This window comes from Syngnathus typhle, linkage group LG21 (assembly GCF_033458585.1).
Source record: "Syngnathus typhle isolate RoL2023-S1 ecotype Sweden linkage group LG21, RoL_Styp_1.0, whole genome shotgun sequence".
Lineage (NCBI taxonomy): Eukaryota > Metazoa > Chordata > Actinopteri > Syngnathiformes > Syngnathidae > Syngnathus > Syngnathus typhle.
Genome location: NC_083758.1, coordinates 1,959,188 through 1,976,679, shown reverse-complemented (window position 1 = coordinate 1,976,679; position 17,492 = coordinate 1,959,188). Strand labels below are relative to the sequence as shown.

Below are 17,492 nucleotides of genomic sequence, written 5' to 3'. Positions count from 1 at the left end.
AATAAAAGATACATAGATATCGCTACTCATCATTCAAGTCACTGAAGGCCTTAATTTCCTTATCTTCCCGTCGCTCATGAAGATGTAGATGATGAGGTCTGTTTAATGAGACTGTCTGGTATTGATTGCCGGAGTACAATTTGACATAGAATTGAACGATCCTCATCTTAGTAGCAGAAACACACGCAATGTGGTACACGCTGATGTACACACAACCATTTTTACGGAGCATTTTTTACTTTTAGGTCAATTTAAATTGAATTCACACTCATATATATTTGAGTTGCACACACAAAGAAAACCCTATTTGTCGAGCAGTTACGTATGTTGATTGATCTGAACCTGAAATTATTGCTGCAATTCAATCAAATTTGTTTAAAATTGATTCTTTGTACTACAGAATGTTTTTGCCACCCTGAGAAGTGCTGCGTCTCGTTTCTATATTGTTCCACCTAGGATAGTTTAAGGTTAATTGCCATAACAAATTTTCGGCCTATGTTCATTTTCGTATATCATACAGATCAAAACTTTAATCTCTCTGTGTGTTTTAACTTGTGGCAGGACAACGCCAAAGACAGAGGAGGAAAATAGCGGCAATAAAAAGGAGCGTCCCATGAGCACCATGAGCGAAGCGTCCAACTACACAGGTGGCTCAGACAACAGCAACTTCACCGGGAGCCCTGCCACTACTTTGACTCACTCTTCGTCATTCACACGGGTCAGTATAGCCTTGAAACAAATCACACTGGTGTTAGATTTCTGAGATGACCTATCACAGTTTGCATTGACCCTTCAGGATACATTCAGAGTATGTGGTGTTCCACAGAGTTGTGTGCCCCCTACAATTCCATTGTTGTATTTCTGTAAATGTTTAATGCCTTGTGTTCTGCAAAGCACTTTGTTACAGCACCAGCTGTTGTGAAAGCACTATGAACATGCATTGAATTGAGTTAAGTAGGCTTCTGGTAAACTCAAAGGTCTGGGTAGTGGCAGAAAGGATTAAGGCAGGGGTGTCCAAACTTTTTGCAAGGAGGGCCAGGTTTGATAAAGTGAAGGGGCCCGGGGGCCAATAGTTTTTTCTGACATTTTTTCACTCCAAAAATGTCATGCAAATACACACTGTTATAAAACAAATATCATTGTCACAATTGTCTTTATTTTTCAAATGACAAAATAACCAAATATGAGTCACTCAGGCAGATGTGAACAACTCTAAAAACACAAATTCTGCCTTTCATTCATATCTGAAGAGTCAGATAACATTGAACAAACTGTATGAAATACCTTAAATTTACATGAGTTTAAAATTACTTTTGCAAAGTAATGCAAAGTTGTCTGTTATTATTAAAACTTAAAACTAGTGAATTTTGCTCTTGTCATTTACATTATCTTTCAGAAAATAATAGTTTGTGTCAGGTCTACAGGTCTATAACATCAACAGTCTTAACATGGCCACTTTGTAGCTTGCTTTAGTAATATTTATTTTTGACTCACAGTCCCGCGTGAAGAATCGCTGTTGTGATGCCAGTTCAGCTTGGAGCTGCTTCACTTTATCAGCGCGGTCACTCCCTGTTAGCTGGTCGTTTGTGTTCGCATGTCTGATAGTGTCTCTTTAAGTTGAAATCCTTAAACAAGGCAACCGTCTCTTTACAAATTAGACAAACACAATTGCCTTGATTTTCAGTGATGTACAGTAATCCCTCGCTACATCACGGTTTGTTCATCGCGGTTTCACTACATCGCAGATTTTTTTCCCAAATTGCAAACCATACGGTATGCTAACGTGACATAAACACAAACGAGGAGCTGAGAACGGGCCTGACGTAACATCAACAGTTATTCAATAACTATAACATATCTGTATCACTCCAAATTATTAAATCCATTGATCGTATTCTTCGGCCTTTCTGTAAACAGGGCGCGCGCGCCGCTGACGTTGGACTCGCCGTCGTCAGTTGCAGTTCAAATTATTCCACAGGCCTATATAACGATATATAAACTATATATCAGATAACAATGATATAAACAACAATTTTATCGAACCATCCGTGTCACTCCAAATCATTAAATCCATCAAAATCTTCGTCTTGTGTCACTTAAAAAAAAAAAAAAAAGAAAAGAGCTGTTGACTCCGGAACTATGTGCGCCACTGACGTCAGACGAGATATATCAAATAAATGTAATATAAACAACAATTTTAACGAACCACCCATGTCACTCCAAATCATTAGATCCATTGGAATCTTCATCTGCTGTGTCACTTGGGGGAAAAAAAATAAAAAAAACGTGCGCCGCTGACGTCAGCCTCGTTGTCAGTTGCGACTCCAATTATTCCACAGATCTACGTATATACTAACTATATTGTAGCGTTACCAAAGTACCAGGCAAAACGTAAGTTTGGTAACCGGCTCTTTATTTCACAAAACAAGAGCTCAACATATGAGTCAACACACAGTGCTATAAGCGAGCGCCCTGGATCGCTCTTCCCGTCTCCCCCCCTGCTGCCTTTGCGGCCTTGCTAGACAATCGGATACTACTGTCTAACAACATAGACGTTGCTACTCTAAATAAACTATATATCAAATAACTATAACATAAATAACAAGTTTATCAAACCATCTGTGTCACTCCAAATCATTAAATCTCCTGACTTTGGAAATCAGTGAATGGAACTCATTGTCAGTGAGGCTCCAATTATTCCACAACCATAGTGCACCCTCATGCAGTTTATAGTGAAGTGATCAACAATACTAATAAGTAAGTAATGTTTTAATGATCAAGTAAAAATTTGTGAATAATTTCACATATAAGTCGCTCCTGAGTATATGTCGCCCCCCTCCACCCAAACTATGAAAATACTCGCGACTTATAGTCCGAAAAATACAGTATTTAACTGGAGGCCACTTGCTAGAGCAGTGCTTCTCAAATAGTGGGGCGCGCCCCCCTTGGGGGGCGCGGTGCTATTCCTGGGGGGGCGCGTGTGACCCTGGGGAACAGGCTTTTTTTTTGGCAGTACTAGAATAAAGTGTAATTGCGGGTTTACTACAGCAGGGGGCAGTGGCGCTCTCATTGTTACTTCTGTCACGTTTGCGACAGTGCAACATTTTACGACTTACAAGACAAGTTAGGATAGTCAGGGTGGAGAGGGGGGGCGCGAATAGATTTCTTCTTGCTAGGGGGGGGCGTAACAGAAAATAATTGAGAAGCACTGTGCTAGAGATGTTGCTTTTACTTAAATGCATCTATTTTTGCCATCGGTTTTAGAGGATTGAAGCTTCACAGTTACTTTACTAGAAAGTGTTACTAATCGAAGGACTTCAGAATGTTATTTAAAATGCCGATGCGCAAAAAGCAGCTTTTGAGTCTGTAAACATGCCCCTAAAAATCTAATCGGAGTCTTCAGGCTGTCATGAATAAGTTGTTCATGTTTAGACTGGTTGAAAGAGTTAAAAAAAACATCTTATGCGCAGTATTTATGTATTCATGAGAAATCATAATTTATAAACATGAATGGATCTAGTTTTGTGCACTGCTAGGGGGAAAAAATGGATTGTATAGAAAAACTGGAAAACTGAGTATAAATTATGAATTTAAATGCGTTGCTGTCAATTTAAGATGCAGCGTAATGTGGCAACTCAGCTGAAATAACAAATGATGTAACAAAGATTGCTACTGTTGAGATCCCCTTAAGCAAGACGACCTACTTTAAACATCGGCAGAGGTTTAGATAGTTGTATTGTAGATGCAATATACGAATCAGTGATTCTCTTCAATATTGTATATTTTACTATTTAAAATAGATTTGAAAACAAGTGTGTATTCTGTGAATATTGGCAAGTAATGCTTTGTCTTTTGATTTCTTGGTGAAAGAATAAAAAAAAAAAAAACATTATTTTTATACTTGAACGAACAGTTTTGTGCATTGTCGGCAAAAAACACACCAAAGGTGACAAAAAATGGTGCCTAAATTATTATTTTGATTGACTGCCAGTCCATGATTTCAACTATGTTTACTTGAAAACACCGTATATAAAATAAGTTTTGCCTATATTTTCTATTTTAACAGCCTTCTAGGTCTTCCAAAAAAGTTCACAACTTTGGCAAGAGGTCCAACTCTATCAAGAGAAACATAAATGCCCCGGTGGTCAAAAGCAGCTGGCTTTATAAACAGGTAAGGCAGAAAGTTGCAATATATGAGTATATTTTACTCATCTGTTTATTAGAAGCAGAGTAGCAACAAGGAAGGTCTACAGAATTTCATCAGCTTGCAAAAAAGCTTGGCTGTAATACCCACCAGCAGACCTTCACTCCCTGCCTGTAAACCTGTCAAGAAATTTCTCTCTCACACATGAAAACTCATCTGATCCTCCTTTAAATCCTGACCTTCTTTTGAGGTAGGATCTGTGGAGGAAGTCAGAATCAGAATCAGTAGTCAGTCAAAGTAGTCACTGCAAACCATCAAAAAGCAGGGTAAAATAAATAAGACATCTGTTTACTACTGATGGGTTAGTAGAAAAACAAGGTGAAATAAGGCAGCAGAGAGGAAAAAGAAATGACGTAAGTAAAAAAAAAAAGGTTATGTGAGTGAGCAAGAGTAAATATTACTTAGGGGAAAATGAAGCTTCACATTTGCTTCGTGAACCGGTTTTATTTTTTTTACTGTAAATGACACTGTTAGTCTAAATATGTGATTCAAGAAAGTCAATCCAATTTTGAACAGTAAGCACCATCTGGAAGTGTAAAAAAATATAACTGGTTCATGAAGCAAATATGACGCTTCATTTTCCCACCCCCAGTAAATGTTGACTGATTTTCTGTTAACTTTGACCTCTAAGGACAGTACAGGCATGAAGCTATGGAAGAAGAGGTGGTTTGTTCTGTCGGACATGTGCCTTTTCTACTACCGTGGTAAGGAGACTCAATAGACTAAAGACATTGTCATTGAAAACAATATTGAACAAAGTATTGATGGTTTTACAACCATCTTTTAATGTTATTGTTATGATGTGTTGCAGATGAAAAAGAAGACAGCATCCTTGGTAGTATCCTGCTCCCGAGCTTTCATATCTCCATGTTGTCAGTGGATGACCACATCAGCAGAAAATATGCCTTTAAGGTAAAAGTTCTCGTGACTGATATAACCACATAGCAATGGGGATTTATGTCATCAGCATGACTTTTTGTTATAAATTGGATTAAAGAAGACACAACACACTCAGACAAATCTAGGATGTCAACAGAAATCATATCAAGGCATTGTGCAGTTTGATGCTTCTCTTTCCCTGTCTCTCTTAATATCTCTTTCTTGCAGGCCACTCACCCCAATATGAGGACGTACTATTTCTGCACTGACACAGCCAAAGAAATGGAGTCCTGGATGAAAGTCATGACAGACGCTGCCCTTGTCCATGGTGGACCTGTCAAAAACTCTGCGGGACAATGCCCACAAATAGACATGTTAGTTTTTATGTCATATTGGATATTGTTGTCATAATGCAACCCTAATTAAAAACCCGCATGAGAAACAAAAACAGCGAAAACGCACAATTTTATTTTTATCTCATTCACTGCCATTGACAGCTATAGACGTCAAAGATTCATTTTAACAGAGCCGACGATGAATGATTTTCAATACTATACAGGGGCGTCATACTTTTTGAGAATTTCTCTCTTTTATGATAATTACATTTTAGAACGCTACTTATATGTTTGATCTTGGAGCATAAATCTGACTTTTCTGTATTTACAATTAGCATAATGTTTTTTTTTTGCTTCTGTCACAGGTTGGACAAGTTTAAAGTAGATCAGCCGGCACCTCAGGAATTAAACAACCTATTGAACAACAGAGTCTTCAGCCGACCAGAGATCCAAAACAACGAACGAAATAGTGTGCCTGTACGTCAACATTCCTTATCACGAGCTGATGAGAAACGACTGAAAGATGCTGATAAACCGCACGGCGAGAAGGAGCGAGAGTACTACACTTTACAGAAAGATGGGGGGAGGTATTGCTTAAAGCAAGACTGTGTTAGCTACATGCTCCAAAGGGATGGTGACAAGTATCTCCTGCACAAGGGAGGTGAAAAGTACATGCTGCAGAAGGATGGCGAAAGGTACTCCATCCAAAGGGACTTGGACAAGTGCTCAATTCGGAAAGCCGACGACAAATACAGAGCGACGCCAACAGAAGAGAAACTTGCTACAACTAAAGTTGGTGATAAATATTTTTTGTCAAATGATGAAGAAGACGCATTCCTACTGCAAAAAATGGGAATCCCACCCACCCTTGTAAAAGAAACACAGAAATACGTCCCTCAGAGAGAAGTGAGGAGGCAGCTTTCATTAAAGGAAACACAGAGTAAATATGGAACATTACAAATTGTGGACAAATATAACACTTTGAAGGAAGTTAGGAAATACAGCACGCTCAGAGAAGGGGATAAATATGCAACGCTAAGAGACTTGGAAAAGTATGCTACGCTTCGTCATGGGAATGAACACCGCTTCCAGCAAGATCCCAGTGTCGAGCTGTCTCACACAAAAATAAGCAACCTAAAACTACAACCAGCCCAGGCGGCTACCATTGCAGCAGCGGTGTCTGCTTCCCGCCAGGGCCAGGCCACACTCGCGTTGCCAAAACCTACACAGGTGAACGGATCAGGGTCCGTAGACCACACAGCAAAAAACGAATACCAGGTGAGGGTTGCAGCGACTCCAGTTCAGGAACCAGCTCGAGGTTTGTCCAGAACCAATTCCATTCAGCAGTTGGAGCAGACGAGTCGCAGAACTCGGACAGAAGATGATAGAAGGTAAGATGGCTGTGAGATGATGTCAAGAAGCATCAAATCCCGTATTTTCTGCACCATAAGGCGCTTCGGGTTAAAAGGCGCAGACTCAATTCCGGGGGCTTTTCTGTACTTACCGTAATTTTCGGACTATAAGTCGCACCGGAGTATAAGTCGCACCAGCCATAAAATGCCCAAAAAAGTGAAAAAAAACATATATATGTATATAAGTTGCTACTGAGTATAAGTCGCCCCCCCACCCAAACTATGAAAAAAAAACGCGATTTATAGTCCGAAAATTACGGTAATCCATACAGGATGCACCGCATTATAGGGCCATGATTTCCGGTAAAAAAAAAAAAAGAAGTCACAGGAGCAAGGCAGTCAATTCCCGTTGTACTTTATTCTACTATTTAATCATGTACTGTATTGTACTCACATTGTTAATCGATACGCAAATCCATCAAAATCCTCATCTTCTGTATCCAAATGAAACAGTTTGGCAAGTTCGCCATTAAACATGCCAAGTTCCTTCTCGTCGTTGTCACGTTGCTATTCTGCAATGATCCTGGCATTCCATAAAGCTCTAATTGTGCCTCGTAAGCATGTCTCTTTGTCTATGCCATTTTAGAGGGTCCTAATGCTTTGCAAAAACGATCGTATTTATTTATCAATGGCAGAGGAGGTACATACACTACGTGTTAAGTACAGTACTCTGATTGGGTCATCGGGTCTACAAATTACGCCTGTATATTACGGAAGCCACACAAAACAACTTAACAGATTTTGGAATTCGATCCACACACAAGGCACATCTTATTAAAAGGCACACTTGTTTTTGGAGAAAATTATAGGCTTTTAGGTGCGCCTTACGGTGCGGAAAATACGGAAAACATTAGTTAGCACTGACCTTGCTTGCGACAACTCTTTTAGAGCCCTAGAACCAAGAGGCGATGCCCAGCTTGTCACTTGGAGTTATTCCAAGTCATTTGCTCGTCAGACTTAAGGCATATTTTATTCAGCAACTCCTGAAAATAGCATGTGTAACATCATCAGTGTCCTTTCTGTCTCGTTTGCAGAAAAGCTGTGTCTCTAATTACAATGTGCATCATTATAAAACTTAACTGACTAAAGGTACACAAAGTTGTGCAAAGGAGTCACTTTAAGACATTAAAACAATAATTAATGTGATGAAAAATATGGGCAATTGATTTACTTAATTCGAAAAGAAAAATATACTGTACCTTTCACCAAGATCCTACATGAAATGCTCTTGCCACCTAGTGGTAGAAAAATCACTTAAATTTATCTTAATCTGACTCAATTTTTATCCTTTTGTGTGTGTGTGTCCGTGTGTGTGTGTGTGTGTGTGTGTGTGTGTGTGTGTGTGTGTGTGTGTGTGTGTGTGGGTGCGCGTGTGTGTGTATATTAACTTCAAATAACTCAACATTACTATAAACTTACTTACAATTAACTAAAAGATACTTTTATTCTGTGCAACACATTTGTCAAGTCAAGTTTATTTGTATAGCCCTAAATCACAAGCAGTTTCAAAGGGCTTCACATAGACAAAAATTGACAATTATTCTCAAAGCATCCCCTGATCTTAAGCTCCCAAAAGGGCAAGGAAAAATTTTAAAAAAAAACTACCGAGGGGAAATGAGAAGCCTTGAGAAGGGACCACAGATGAAAGGATCCCCCTTTCAAGATCACCAGGCTGCAATGGATGCAGAGAGGCCACAAATAATACATATTATGAAAATCAATGAAAAAGTGGATGTCAAAGCGAAGAGCTGCCGGAGGTGCCCTCGATTGTCCTGGCAGTGTCTTCGAGGAGGGTGAGCTGCTGTTCCCTCATCCTGAATTGGTCCAAGAGAATCCAGATAGCCGCTGTCAGCTTTGGTGCCACCTAACCACCTCCCCAGCCGGTGGGTTGAGAGGGAGCAAAAACAAACTCCAGCCGAATCGGCCACTACAGGTTAATTAAAGGCCATATCATAGAAATGTGTCTTTAAACGTGTCTTAAATGTTCCTAGTGAGGTAGCAGTTCTAATATCCATTGCTAGGGCATTCCAAAGCTCTGGAGCCCGAATAAAAAATGTTCTAGACCCTGCGGACATTTTCTTGGCTCTCCGTGTCACTAAAAGACTAGCGTTTTGCGAACGAAGGTTACGAGACGGAACATAAGGAACAACTAGGTCGACGAGATATGAAGGCGCTAAGCCATGCAGTGATTTATCGGTTAATAGAAGAACCTTGAAGTCACATCTTAAATGGACCGGGAGCCAATGTGAGTTGGCTAATATTGGGGTAATGTGATCAAATTTTCTTCTCCGTGAGAGCAGCCTCGCAGCAGCATTTTGTACTAACTATAGACTTTTGATGCTGGACTTAGGAAGACCAGAGAATAATGCATTACAGTAGTCCAGGCGCGACGTGACGAACGCATGTATAATAGTTTCCGCATCACCGGTCGAGAGGATCGGACGAATCTTTGCAATATTACGAAGGTGAAAAAACGCAATTCTGGTTATATTCTTAATGTGCTTTTGAAAGGAGAGGGTTTGGTCAAATATTACCCCGAGATTAGTTACAGTATCGCTCTGAGTGATAGTACGGTTACCTGTAGTTATAGTGTTTTCCTTAAATAAGTGTTGATAACGAGTTGGACCAATTATCAACATCTCAGTTTTATCTGGGTTAAGACGAAGGAAGTTGAGAGACATCCATTGCTTGATCTCCACAAGGCACGCATCAAGATTACAACAGTCCACTGTTCTGTTAGTAAATAATTGAAGAAAATTCTATATATATATATATATATATATATATATATATATATATATATATATATATATATATATGCAGTAGTCATTAATTTTACATGAACTAAATCTGCATTGAAAAGTCTTAAATTAGGTTTGCTGATACCTGCAGAAACCCTGGCTGGGTTAAAAATAAATATTGCATTTTGCAAGTAGTTGCTCAGCCCTTTATTGGTGTTACTGGAAATAGGGCCAGCCTTGATTTGTATTTGGAATAGCAATAGACAATGTTATTAGTATATTTAAATTTCCCTCCTGTGAAAAAATTAAGACAATTTAATTAATTAAATGTCAGGAAGCGAGTTGCTTACGGTTGCAGGATTATGCTAAATGAATAGGTTATGATAGCTTTAAAGTATAAAAAATCTAATTGTGTGATGCACATACAATGTAATGATAATCATCACTCAGTAGGATATTTTGACCTACAACACACAATAAAAACTGATAGTTAATTGACAACAATATAGGCCTTCATTAGTTCTGCAATACAGAAATTTAGGGCAGAAATTATGTTACATAGTTTGTACGCATGCAGTTGGTTCAACTTGTGCTCCTTTACAAAACTTAAAAGCTTTTCGCCTTCATCACTTTGTATAGAGTCCTTCATCCTTGTCCTGAGGGAGCTAAAAGCTTTTTGTGTCACTTGTTAAGTGCGGATTTTGTTTACCATTTGGTCAGCCATTTAGAGGAATATAGGAGCAAAGCTTTCTATGGTACTCTAAATAAGAACAGTGTTCTTGCAACGGGAATATCATATCAATAATAAAGTGAGAAACACTTCATAAAGGCCATTTTGTCACTTAAAAAATCTCTGTATAATTTTCGTCATGCAATGAATGACATTGCCTGAACATGGACAGATGAAGTGAGTAAATAACATTTGAACACAGAGAAGGCTTTCAAATCTTAAGCAATAAATAAATGGTAGTGTTTTCAAAAATAGTCTCAAGGGACACTTGTTTGGCTGTGTTGCCTTTGCATAATTTAAGAAAATTCATCAATAAAGCTGTAAAGGATGAGCATTTCATTGAAATGAGTGAACAAGACCGTCTGGCTTGTCAAACTTTTTTTTTTTTTCATACAAAATGGAAGGGAAATTACAAAATAGTAATGAAAAAGTAACAAATATAGAGAGAGCCAACCAGCAATCTCCATTCTTCCTTTGTTTCCCAGTGTTTCATCCTACCAGACTTTACCCAGAAACATGCCCAGCCACCATGCCCAGCTTGTACCCAGATACCCAGAGGGCTACCGCACGTTACCCCGAAACAGCATGATGAGGCCTGACAGCATCTGCAGTGTGGCGGGTTCAACATATGATCAGGCTCTTCGACCTGCCTCAACCAGCACCGTCACCACAGCGGAGAAGAGAAGGTCAATGAGAGACGACACCATGTGGCAGCTGTATGAATGGCAGCAGAGGCAGGCCTTCTCCAGGCAAAGTCTGGCTCAACCAACAGGTAGCAACAAACAGTTGAGCAAATACGACTGAAAATTCAAGTTCTCGTGGGGAATCGCTACAAAGAAAATTTTTAATTGTCACTGAAGTAAACCATCTTTGATACTAATTAATTCTTCATTTACCTTAATTATAATATGCGCCTAAGTTAGAGGTGTCAAAATTAATCGATTAATTGACAACTAATCGATTATCAAATTAATTGACGGCTATTTTAATAATGGACTAATTGTTTAGAGCCATTTTAACTTAAAATTGTCCGCATTTTCTGTCAGACTTAACAGTAATTCGTTAATTTTTGCAATCATTCATATGAAAGCAGACTGATTATCTTTTATTGACAAACTTCTGCTTTTACTTTGGAAAACAGTAACCTCATCAATAAACTGGATCAATTTGAAAAAGGTTGGTGAATACAACAGTGATCTCAGTCATGTGATATTATTGGTTGTTTAGTTGTTTTCACTTAAACAATACCATATAAACAACAATCGGCAAATACCGTTTTTTTCCGTGTATAGTGCGCAATATTTTACTAATTTATTGTCCTAAAATCTGGGGTGCGTATTATACATGGGTACAAAGAAAAAAAATTTTAATTTTTTTTTTTTTAAATTTTTTTTTTTTTTTTTTTTTTTTTTTTTTAAATAAAGTCATGGTACAACAAAACCAACAACAGGACTGACCGACAAAGTCGTGGAACAAAAAGACAGGGTGACATTACCAAAGACAGGAACAGAATGACAGTAACACATGCAATGATCCAACGGTGAGCGAGGGGCAGACAGGACTTAAATACAAAACACGTTACATCGATTGAGGTGACACAGGAAGAGCGGGGTGACACGAACAGAAACTATGGCAACCTAGACACATACCAAAACTGGGGACGAGACATGACAAATCTCCCCCGAAATAAAACTCACCTTTCTTCTTGTTTGTTGTCAATCGCGCATCGCATTCAGCCATCCTGCCCAACACACTTAGTAAAATTCATAATTGACGACGCATCGTTTGATGCGATGGTGCAATCGATGGTGTGTTATTGTCAAATATTGTTTGTTTTTTAATCTCCATCGCGGACCGGACGTCATACGGAGGCCGCCATTACAGATGCGCAGAACGGTTGCGCAAGACACGTCAGCTATATAAAGAGCGAGAGTTCAGTTCTCCACCTATTAGTTTCAATTCACAGTTTAATTAGCAGTTTCAATCAGCAAATAACAAAATGCGTATTACAGGTAATATTTTATTTCACAACACTTTGCCTTGTTCCTTTCGTCTCTGCTGTTCATTTCAAACACGCTCCATACGACCGCAATGCTCTTGTATCAGACGCTCGCTCGATCACCTGCTAGTTTGCCGTCTGTCACAATGTACCCTACACAAATCCGAAACATTTGTTGCGGCTCCGAGTCACGACGAGGGGCAAGTTTTGGTTTCCAAGGGTGTTTTTATTCCTCTTCAACGTCTCTCCCATACAGAGCGGAGCGCGGTGGTGCGTTTAGGGGCAGTCGGAGAAATCAACGCCAACAAAAAAATGACATCCAGCCTAGTTAAGACCATACCAAAGACTTTAAAAATGGGACCCATTGCCTCCCTGCGTGTGTGACGATCTTTGGGACTTAAAAAAAAAAAAAAAAAAAAAAAAAAAAAATTTTAAAATTTTTTTAAAGAAATTCATAAAAATTGGGTGCGTATTATACATGGGTACAAGCTTTTTTCCAGCATCAGCATGCCATTGTTAGGGGTGCGTACTATACATGGGGGCGCACTATACATGGAAAAAAACGGTAAGCAATAAATGGGGCAAAAATTGTTTTTTAATACAAAACACAAATACAACCGATTAATTGATATAATTATCGATAATTCTAAAAGTATTAGCTAATGACAGACCTAAGCGTAATTCATGAGAAATACAAATTTGATGTACAAGTTATGTTTCAGGGTCCAGGTAAGGAAAAAAAGCTAACAGTATAACGTTGCGTTGTTTTAACTGCAAGTTATTTTCTCTACAAACCCAAATTACTGTGCTCCACTGAAATTATGTTGTAACTAAAAAAAAAAAATAATAATAATAAAATAAATAAATAAAAAGTAAGTCAGAAATTACATGCTTTTCTCATTTTGTGTTTTTGTCTGCAGGTCATTATGGCACCCTTCCCAGCACAAAAACAATGGGCAACATATCAGAACACGCCGCCGTACACTCCATCCCCACCTCGCCATCGCACGGATCGTTAGCGCTCTACAACACTCTGCCCCCTCCATGCAAGCAAGGCGTTTCCAACACCGGCAGCTCCCACTCCGAAGTGCCATCGCCAAACTTTAGTGAAGATGGGACGCTTGATTGTCTCCATAGGACACACCCTGCCAAGGTAAAGAGGAGATCATAAAAGTTTGACTAACTGGCATGCCCTTATTTTCCAGGCGGAGGTTCAGATTCAGAAAACTTGATTTATTTTCGCATTGGCAGTTATTCACACTAATTCTTTAAAAATAATACATAAACCCATTTCTCTGTTTAAAATAAGGAAATCCAGTTTTTTTTCCCAAATTACCAATTTTATAATCGCACAATACACTTCAATAATGATGGCTAAAGATGTACATTGCGAAATGATTCTACAACCCTTTGCTTTTTATTGGCATGCGAAAACTGTCTATCACATCTTAATATCTGAGCATTTAAATATGTAAACTAAAGTGCAATCACATTTATAAATGAATGTAAATAAAGCAATCTACTGTGATAAAACAACAAAATTGCAATAACTGCATTAACCATCAAAGTGAAGTCTAAATGTAACCGTATTCTTGAAACAAATCTGAATAAGGAAAAATATTGCAATAAAATAATGCAAACTGCTACCGCTATTTTTATTTTTATTCTTCGTGACAGGCCTGGGGAGTTAAGTTCAGCATTCACTTCAAAGATATCTGGCGCCATCTAGCGTTGTGAATGGGTATAATGCCTAGACCCCGAATGTAAGACGAACCACACTTTTTCAGTCTTATTTCAATGCAAAAACACCGTCTTATATTCGGGCCAATACGGTAATAAACTGTACAAAAGAGAATCTGCAAAAGTGGATAGTTGAAGTGAGTATTGTGAAACGTTGCAACAATGCCCCACCAAAATTAAATTCTAGTTTACTACGGCTTGGTACAAAGGGCTACAGAGCACTTTTTTTTTTCTTTCTAATATATTCACACAAATCAAAATTTCTTCCTCAGTTCGGGAGCACACTCGATCGCCGTCCCATGGGAGCTGGTGTTCCTTTTCAGCCCATTACACCTCAGTCGCTGCAAGGCAAAACGGTGAGTCTAAGAGTATTTATTTGCGACACTATTACATTTGGCTTTTTCAGACATCAGTTTCCTCGCAATTGCTTGTCACCAAAGGCTAACTCCATTATTATTGTTATTATTTTTGGTTTTTACTGTTTCACAGATAGGGCCTGATTTAGGCGGACATAAAATTTAGCTGTTATTATCAGCTAGCATGTAGTCTATTGGACCATGATGACTTTTGACTCCGTTACCTCCATTAGCAACATTCTATGATCATGTTGACGTAAACACAGATGTTTTAAAAGCACAACTTTGGCCAATTGTTTTGTCATCTTGTCTTTTTGTGGAACAAATTCAAAATAAAATTATTCATTGTATTAGTTTGGGGGGGCACACGTTTGCCATTATGTCGCAATCTTACCGTATTTTCCGGACTATAAGGCGCACCGGACTATAAGGCGCACCTCCAATAATTGGCCCATTTTAAAACTTAATCCTTATGTAAGGCGCACCGGACTATAAGGCGCACCATTAATGCATCATGTCAGATTTTTAATCCAAATCAAATCATTCTCCATTTTATCTTTTTTATTTCAACTTCAGATGCAACAAATGACTTTATAATCACAAAATAATGATCCATAGTCTTTTTGATTCATGATTCATAGTCTTCAGCAGGCCACTTATGCTTGATTTCATGACACAATGCTTCGGGCCAGTTTAAATTTAGGGAACTTGGTCCATATATAAGGCGCACCGGACTATAAGGCGCACTGTCGGTTTTTGAGAAGATTTTAGGTTTTTAGGTGCGCCTTATAGTCCGGAAAATACAGTAATTTATTTTTTTGCCTGTGGCTATAAAAATATGAATTGTTTGACATACTGGAAAAGACATAAGGCATGACATGTTGGATTGGTTGTCTTGATTAAAGACCATTCATTATGTATGGAAGTAATATATAAATGAAATATGAATGTTTTATTTGCAGTCTATGAATATAAATATTTCATTTGCATCTCTGTAATTTTTTTTAATCTTATAATGTGTCACAGGCCTCCTATAGTTGTCATTTGAACATGTGTAACTGTATTCAAATATGTTCCAACGTACTTGCGAGTTTGTTCGAACTTATTAGCAAGTACGCTCGAATGTATTTAAATGTGTTTGAAAATATTTGCGAGCACGTTCGAACGTCTGTGCGAGCACTTCAAAATGTATTCGGGATCATATTCAAATGTATTTGTGTGCACATTTAAACAGATTGATGATTACGTTCGAAAGTGCTTGTAGGCTAAATGCTACAAACATGTTTTTTCTCCATATGCCACGGGGTATTAATTTGCAGGGGGGGGGGGAACTGCATTTGGCCCACTTTATAACCAATACATAAGAAAATGAAGTACCATTCATTATCATAATTCTTTCAATGTGATTTTTTTTCCCTCCATGTCATGGGGTATTGACTTGCATCAATTCCTTTACATCAATTCCTTTACATCAAAGTGTATATATATATATACATATATATATATATATATGTATGTATATATGTATGTATGTATATGTGATTTGTGTGAATATATATATATATATACCGTTTTTTTCCGTGTATAGTGCGCCCCCATGTATAGTACGCACCCCTAAAAATGGCATGCTGATGCTGGAAAAAAGCTTGTACCCATGTATAATACGCACCCAATTTTTATGAATTTTTTTTTAGAAAAAATTTAATTTTTTTTTTTTTTTTTTTTTTTTTTTAAGTCCCAATGATCGTCACACACGCAGGGAGGCAATGGGTCCCATTTTTATAGTCTTTGGTATGGTCTTAACTAGGCTGGATGTAATTTTTTTTGTTGGCGTTGATTTCTCCGACTGCCCGTAAACGCACCACCGCGCTCGGTGCGCATGGAGCGTGTTTGAAGTGAACAGCAGAGAAGAAAGGAACAAGGCAAAGTGTTGTGAAATAAAATATTACCTGTAATACGGATTTAGGTAGAGAACTGAACTCTCGCTCTTTATATAGCTGACGTGTCTTGCTCATCCGTTCTGCGCATCTGTAATGGCGGCCTCCGTATGATATCCGGTTTGCGTGTGTGCGAGAGCGAGAGAGAGCGAGAGAGAGAGCGCGCGAGAGAACGCTCAACCGTAGCGCGCCGCCGACCGCCCAACTGCACCGGGCTGGTCGATTATTGTGACAGAGCCGTCGCTGAAATTTAGAAGATATTTTTAAAGTCCTGATGTACTTTCTAAAATTTAAGTGGACCTCAGTGCGCACTGCGCAGGGAGCTTAATTTGGTGCAGCGCGCCGGGCGCTCACTGTCGCATTGCTTAAAGAGCGCCTTTGTGTTTTAGGATGAACAGCAGAGACCAAAGGAACAAGGCAAAGTGTTGTGAAATAAAATATTACCTGTAATACGCATTTTGTTATTTGCTGATTGAAACTGCTAATTAAACTGTGAATTGAAACTAATAGGAAGAAAACAACTCTCGCTCTTTATATAGCTGACGTGTCTTGCGCATCCGTTCTGTGCATTTTATTTCACAACACTTTGCCTTGTTCCTTTCTTCTCTGCTGTTCACTTCAAACACGCTCCATGCGACCGCAATGCTCTCGTATCAGACGCTTGCTCGATCACCTGCTCGTTTGCTGTCCCGTGCGCGCACGAAGCGCGGTGGTGCGTTTATGGGCAGTCGGAGAAATCAACGCCAACAAAAAAAATTACATCCAGCCTAGTTAAGACCATACCAAAGACTATAAAAATGGGACCCATTGCCTCCCTGCGTGTGTGACGATCATTGGGACTTAAAAAAATAAAAATAAAAAAATTAAAAAAAAAATTTTTTTTTTTTTTTTTTTTGTACCCATGTATAATGCGCACCCCCGATTTTAGGACAATAAATTAGTAAAATTTTGCGCACTATACACGGAAAAAAACGGTATATATATATATATATATATATATATATATATATATATATATATATATATATATATATATATATATATATATATATATATATATATTCAAAGTCAAAAAAGTCAAAGTCAAAGTCAGCTTTATTGTCAATCTCTCCACATGTCACAACACACAAAGAGACCGAAATTACGTTTTTCTCTATCC

At 38.4% G+C, this 17,492-nt stretch overlaps 1 protein-coding gene across 13 annotated transcripts in view; it reads left to right on the top strand.

Annotated features, from left to right (window-relative positions):
* The window catches only part of LOC133145116 (pleckstrin homology domain-containing family A member 5-like), an 82,035-nt gene that overhangs the window by 50,446 nt on the left and 14,097 nt on the right, over positions 1-17,492 (top strand). For all 13 annotated transcript variants that reach the window (XR_009710828.1, XR_009710829.1, XM_061268244.1 and 10 more), the window contains 9 exons: positions 562-718; positions 4,067-4,171; positions 4,836-4,908; positions 5,016-5,116; positions 5,312-5,457; positions 5,784-6,809; positions 10,787-11,073; positions 13,221-13,453; positions 14,313-14,396. Coding sequence is in view for 11 of the 13 variants with exons in the window: in XM_061268244.1 (XP_061124228.1) it covers positions 562-718; positions 4,067-4,171; positions 4,836-4,908; positions 5,016-5,116; positions 5,312-5,457; positions 5,784-6,809; positions 10,787-11,073; positions 13,221-13,453; positions 14,313-14,396 (2,212 nt within the window). In the remaining 2 variants the exon portion in view is untranslated. The remainder of the gene's footprint in view (positions 1-561; positions 719-4,066; positions 4,172-4,835; positions 4,909-5,015; positions 5,117-5,311; positions 5,458-5,783; positions 6,810-10,786; positions 11,074-13,220; positions 13,454-14,312; positions 14,397-17,492) is intronic.